General features: G+C 36.5%; 2 protein-coding genes across 2 annotated transcripts in view; one reads left to right on the forward strand and one right to left on the reverse strand.

Moving 5' to 3' along the window:
• Nucleotides 1-327, forward strand: part of LOC107480633 (anaphase-promoting complex subunit 4) — a 7,390-nt gene extending 7,063 nt beyond the window's left edge. Inside the window, 1 exon segment of the mRNA XM_052259786.1 lies at nucleotides 66-327. Within this exon segment, the coding sequence (XP_052115746.1) occupies nucleotides 66-160 (95 nt within the window). The 3' untranslated portion in view covers nucleotides 161-327.
• Nucleotides 328-585: 258 nt separating this feature from the next.
• LOC107480634 (calmodulin-binding protein 60 B) lies at nucleotides 586-5,731 on the reverse strand. The gene is made up of 8 exons (XM_016100790.3): nucleotides 5,196-5,731; nucleotides 4,730-4,805; nucleotides 4,335-4,393; nucleotides 3,551-4,047; nucleotides 3,326-3,486; nucleotides 2,974-3,177; nucleotides 2,339-2,573; nucleotides 586-1,868 (listed from the first exon to the last, which is right to left on the reverse strand). Exons 1-8 carry the CDS (start codon nucleotides 5,276-5,278, stop codon nucleotides 1,327-1,329), a joined length of 1,857 nt encoding a protein of 618 aa, XP_015956276.1. The 5' UTR covers nucleotides 5,279-5,731; the 3' UTR covers nucleotides 586-1,326.
• Nucleotides 5,732-6,386: the final 655 nt, after the last annotated feature.

Genomic DNA, 6,386 nt, shown 5'->3' on the forward strand with positions numbered 1-6,386 from the left:
ATAGTCAAGCTGGTTAACATAATGTGGGTAACTGTTCCCTGTTCGTTGATATGTCTTGCTGGCAGCATCAAGAGGCGTGGCTTGTGTATTTGCTGCGAGAAAGCGTGCCCTGGTCTACATTTTGGAGGAAGATGAGGATGAAGTCTCAGATGCAGAATAATATCTAATTGAATTCTCATTCTCAGGATGAAGTACAACTGTCCAAGTATGGTTGTCAGATCTTAATATATTTATTTATGTAATTTAAATTTTTAAAATCATTTCTATTTTATATAAAGTTAATAGTGGAGAACCATTAAATGATGATTTAGTTAACTGATACTAAACTTATATTACTCTTATGAGATTTTAAAATTGATAATTTTATTAGATGATATGAGATATTTAAAATAGATAATGTGTTAAACTTAAAGCTCGAAAATCAATGTTTTTTTTTTTCCCTAGTGCTTTGTGATTATGAAAACTCAACTTTTAAATCTAGGAGTTAGAGTTTCTCTTTTGTCCTTTTTTTCCGGATGAACAACAAAACCAATAGTAAAGAAAGAAAACATGACCAACTCCATGAAGGAAATTCTTCCACGCGTGTAACAGACTAATAGTATTATTATTCCGCAGCTAAAATTATTGATTTATTTATCTACAAGTACATCCACTATACAAAGCCGGATTAAGCATCTTTCTCTGACTACATATGATTATCAGCATCATCACAATGCTATTACCTCCCGACATGTTACGCTGACACATACAACTGCTGAAACACTCAAGCTACAAGTACAAATTGATTCCAGCTACGAGGCCACGGGGCCTACTACACAACATCTAAGCTACTGCACAGAATTTAATACATTCTGGTAAATCCTACTTTCCTTAGATTCCGCAGTCCGCACGAAACTGTCGTCTCTGCGCAACTTGCAGGAAGGAATGTTGAGTGGAAAACATCACAAGTAAAACAGTTACATAAGAGTAGTTGCAGACTTTGCAGACCAACATTCCTACAAAGGCAGAGAATTTTATCGATTGAGGCAAAGTGGAAGCTTTTAAATTAACCCTGCACCAAATAGTAACATGCCTTCGGTCATGCTACAAAACTTCAGCACGATGGCAACTCTGCATGTTAGCAACAAAGACTTGGGTGTGTTTATGAGCATTGAGTTGGGATTATGGAAGTGAAGAGCTTGAAGGGTAAAATGGAGAATATTTTTTTCTTCAAATCCTTTCTTCCACCCCTTTCCTTTCAACTCACAAACACACTCTCAGACGCTAAACCCAGAATAGTTTATTAGATTATAACAGGTGAAATATGTATGCCTCCAATAGCATATTCTATGAGTCATCCAACTCAACAAGCTGTGCCCGTCTCTCAGCAGCCTTCTTCCTAACAAAAATGCCCCATCTCAAAGCTGCCTTAAGCTTGAGCCAGCCAACAACAGCTTTGCCAGAAGAACAGCCTCGCTCATCATCACAATTGTAGCTCATTGGGTTTGCGGCCATGTATGCAGATGAATATGAAAAACCATCTTCATGGGCATTAAGGGAACCATGAGTTTGACCTCCCATATTAAAGATACGGAGCAGATGCTGCATATCTTCATTTTCCAGCATCTCATGACTTCTAATACGAATCTCTTCCTCTGGGAACAATTCCTCAATTCCTCTACTAGGATTTGAACTGCTGGCAGCCTGAAAGCCATGAGTGGCTGATTGTAACAGACCATGTGTCACCATACTGTCATCTCTATGAAGCTGATCTTGGTGTGAAGCATTCAACTGATTTTGTAGCGGGCATGCATTATTATCAAATTGAACACAAGAATTAACATTTTGTGTATGTATCGGAAATCTGGTAGCTGTGCCGTCATGATAACCTGGAAATATTCACATGAGTCAGCAACCAAAAGATTCTTAAGGATTCACCATTTGTTTCAAAGGTAAAACATATCAGGAGTAAAAAAGCCTACACTGAAGAATAAAAGAAGCTTGCTAAATAGGTCATTTGGTTCTTAAACAGAATCATTCTCCTCTACTAACATTCACCACCTGGGTTGTAGTTTTTGCTGTGCAAGACACTACCAAAGCTATAATAACTATTTGATTGCCCAACAATCTAGTCTAAACATTGTTTGCTTACTTCATTGGTCAAATGATGGGAGAAGAAAGTTGGGAGGGAAAGGCTAGAACCTGTTCACCTTAAGTTGGTTTTGACAGAGAAATATGAAGAGAGATTGGTGTTATGGTGTACCTTATATGACAAAAGTAAAGAATTTTTTCCATAATAGAACAAAACAGAACTGAAAAATGCATGATGGACAAAAAGCGGGATATAACAAATAAATACCTCCAACTGTTACTCCTGAATCCACTGAAGGCTGCCCTGTGTTTACTGGAACTGGTAAACTTGGGACTGAAATCTGTTGGAAGGAGTTTGAATATTCATGAGAGCTTATTTGAGCTTGAGGATGAGATGTGTCCAAACTCTTATTATGGTTGTAATTTAGCAGAGACTTCCCGTCATACTCAATAACATGCATCCAATTTTCGTACGCCCTCTTCACCAATGTGTCAACATAGACCTACATAGACCACCAGTATTTTCAGAGTTTTGATCATATTATTTCCTCACAGTTTATTTTTAAATTCTTAATTTTCCATTTTTTGTATTTTTTATAAAAAATGATATAAAGGGGCCACATTTTTTTTTTCCAAAAAAATCTTTTGTCACATAAAAGTCTATATACATGCTACATATAAGAGTTGTACTAAGCCAAAGATGTACCTGTTTTATTCAGACATGCAGAAACATTAATTATAGATGCTATGCTTGAGTAAGGAGTTTATATTAACACAAAGTTCCAAAGAAAAACCGAGCTTTCATTGTATGGCATCAAGAAACATCAAATCATGAAAGAAACCCCACAAGGAGTGGTCCATAGTGAAAAATAAATGCAAAATTTTCTATGGAGATTTATTTACCTTTTGGCTCTCCGAAAGAGAATCAGCTGGATAATATTGGTCATTGGCAATTAAGCCACTTAGCTCATAGATGTTATTGAAAACAACACCGACGTTTCTTGCTTCGTCAGGATAGTATACATAAAGATTTCCACTGAGAACACAAGTCTTTGCATGCTCAACAAGAATATCCCACATCTTATTTGACATGCCACTCCCAAGAATCTACAAAAAGAAGGATAATCAACCAACAGAAAAATTCGACAGATAATTATAAATCATTGAATTAACATAAATTCAAAGGATCTCAACATTCAATCAAAAGATTGCAGTACTAGGCAACAAACTAAATGGACAAAAGTCTTATCCTTACATTGCGTAATCTCTGAGGGTCCCTGACCACAAGTCTTAGGAAGTCTTCAACGGTATATATTCCAGCTTTATTTAGCCTTTTGTGAAAGGAACCATCCTTGCCAATCTTCTCTAGTCTCCATACCTCATCAGTCAAGGCGGGAGGGTAGTGTTTCTTGTATACTGTAATTTCACAGACGTTTAATTACTATGAGAATAGAGGAAGATATAATATGAATAGACTTACATTCTCCACGATGATCCTTAACAGTGAAAGCTTCAGTTTTGGCTTCACGAATACGCATCCTCTCGCAGCAACCGGAGGCAACTTTCAGCCCCAGCCTGAATTTCCTACTTCTTATCCAGCTAGAATTATCTGTAAATGAGAGCTCACCCAGTGTTCCTATACCATCCTTCAGTGTAACTTGCAGATCGCCAGCAAGAAGAGGCCTTTTTCCTTCCCTCTCTTTCACAACATGACTCTCAAAGTCTTCTTCAGTCCAATTATCATCATCCTCATTATTGAAATCACCTTCAAGCACAATAACATCTAGTTTGGCACATGACTCTGGGCCTGATGTGACAATCTGGCCTGTGTTTGCATCAATTAAAACAATATGTATGGCGGCAGACCCTTGCTCGCCCTCCACTTTTCCACCAGTAAAGAGAGGAAGGGATAACCTAGTTTTGAAGTGCAACTGTAAATTTTTGCCATCTCGGCCTTCAATGCGCTTTGGAGAAGACCTGAATTTATTAGGGAGAACCAAAGTATAAATATCAGACATATTTCAGTCAACCTTGAAAAACATACAAATCATCATGAAAATAAGGGTCACTAAATTTTGAATTTTATGTTTGGATCTACAATGGCATGTGTCTAATACAATCATTCTATAGCAATAATGTTGTAGGATTTCTTGCCATGAAAGCAGTGAAAGAAAATAAAAGGGTCAAATTTAAAATGGTCATGCATGATTAGTTTACCTAATAAAATCATTCTATAATAACAAGCTGAGGAACAAAAAAAGTACCTTCCAGTAAGCTTGGCAGGGCCTAGTTTTGCCAAAGCACGCTCAACTTCTTCACTAACCTAATAAGCAACGAGCAAGAAAAATAAGAAGACACGTTTAATTTACTTATGAGAGAGAGAGCCTTGGTCAAACAATTTTTAAGCCAAGGAGCAGAATTCAGTTCATTTACAGAGTTCTATGAAATCTTATTTAACAACATTAAAACATATTTAGAGAGAGAGAGAGAGAGAGAGAGAGAGAGAGAGAGATGTAATTCAGTCTTGTCCTAAAAAAAATAATAAAACTAAAAATAAAAAATTTCAATCTTGTCCTAAAAAAATAAAAGTAAAATATCAGAGTTGTCAGATTCTAATATTGAGTTAATACCACAGTGACAGTGAAGTGAATTTTCTTACAACTCTGCGAAGAATAGGTTCCAGTGATGAACAAAGCTTCTGCAGACTGTCAACCTTCAGAGCTTCAACAATTACACTGCAAATGAAGATAAATGCATTCATCGGTCAGTGTAAGACAAATTAAGGTTTAACAGATGAAGATAGCGTGACTCAAGGCTACTTTATTCAATATTTTTTTTTCTGCTATCAGACTTCGTTTTAGCTCTTTAGAAGCATATTTCAAATAAATTTTGATATTCTCGCATAAACAACCGTTTTTTCCATCAACTTCTTTTTTCATTAACAGAAAAGCAGTATGATATAAAATTGAAAGCAGATAAGGTGACAAACATACATTGTACAAATTTCTCTATCATTTGCATGCAAACATTGCAAGTGGATAACAATAATTTCGAAGAAGAAAACCAATCCAGCTCAGCGAAGCTGAAGAGTAGTGAAAAATGTCAGAAAGCGAAGTCAGTAATACCTAGCCAAAGCAGGTCGCTTCCGATCAGGTTGTCCTTCGTCAGCTGAAGCTGAATCCAAACACCGCTTCTCTCTGCCGTGCATTGTTCCAATTCCTCAAACCGAACGTTAACCTCCCTGTTTATTAGTTGCTGAGAAGGTGAAAGAAAATAGTAACAAACAGCACGCAGCAGGCAGCACACACAGCCACGTAAAACTCAGCACTCAGCAGTTGAGTTTGATCTCGTAAATTCGGTGAAGCCAAAAGAAAGATGCGGAAAAGAACAAAGAAAAAGAAAAGAGAGTGCGTAACGAAAATTAAAGGAAAAATCTGCAGTTTGTGATAATTTTGCTTGGTTTTCTCAGCAGCCAAATAGACCGTGCCGACGGTGCAAAAGAATGAGAGGGGAGAGAGAAAGAGAAAGAGAAAAAGAAGTGCGAAAGGATGAAAAGTACGGAATCTGAGAAATTTCGGGGAAACGTATGCGAACTTTCTGTTTTGGCTTTAAACGCGATTTTTTGGCAATGGGGGACGGACGCTTATTCCCTTGTCGCACAGCACAAAACAAAACAACGACACTCCCACTCACATCGCAATCTCCCTCCCACAATATCACTTTTTATTTTTCCTCTTCTTTTTCCTTTTCGCGGACCACATCATCGCCACATCTGGACCTTCCACGTGGCACAATCCTTTAGCTTAGGTCACACCATCAAGATAAAGAAATACGCCAATTAATTAATTAATTGCCTTCTCAACAAATAGAATTTCCTCAATCCACATGTTAGACGGACAATTAGGGGTGTCTATGGATCGGATCGCATTCGCAGATCTGCAGTAAATATCTGCATCCGATCCGAAAATTGCAGATACAATTCGATTTACAAATTGATCAGATCGGATCGGATCTGCATTCTTTGCGGATCGGATCGCGGATATCTTCTCTATATCCGCGTATCCGATCCGCAGATCCGCAAATCCGCACAATAATAATTAAAAATAAATAAATATATATATATGTTTGATATTATATTTACTTGTTTGTATGTTTTAATTAGTAATTATTATTCATATATTGTATTATTTTATTTTTGTTATTTAGAAAGAGGTTGATTAAAAATATTTTAGGAATAAATAAGTTTAAAAATATAAAAGAAATATTTTTATTGAATTTGTTTACATAAAAATATGATTAAAGAAAGAAGGTTTAAT

This window comes from Arachis duranensis, chromosome 3, assembly GCF_000817695.3.
Source record: "Arachis duranensis cultivar V14167 chromosome 3, aradu.V14167.gnm2.J7QH, whole genome shotgun sequence".
NCBI lineage: Eukaryota > Viridiplantae > Streptophyta > Magnoliopsida > Fabales > Fabaceae > Arachis > Arachis duranensis.

Excerpts from the sequence above, each read along its gene's own strand:
- LOC107480634 (XM_016100790.3), bottom strand. The coding sequence starts at position 5,278 with ATGCACGGCAGAGAGAAGCGGTGTTTGGATTCAGCTTCAGCTGACGAA. Across the intron at positions 4,806-5,195 it reads AAGCGACCTGCTTTGGCTAG|TGTAATTGTTGAAGCTCTGA; the intron begins GTATTACTGACT and ends CTTCATTTGCAG. Across the intron at positions 4,048-4,334 it reads CCTGCCAAGCTTACTGGAAG|GTCTTCTCCAAAGCGCATTG; the intron begins GTACTTTTTTTG and ends TAATAAATTCAG.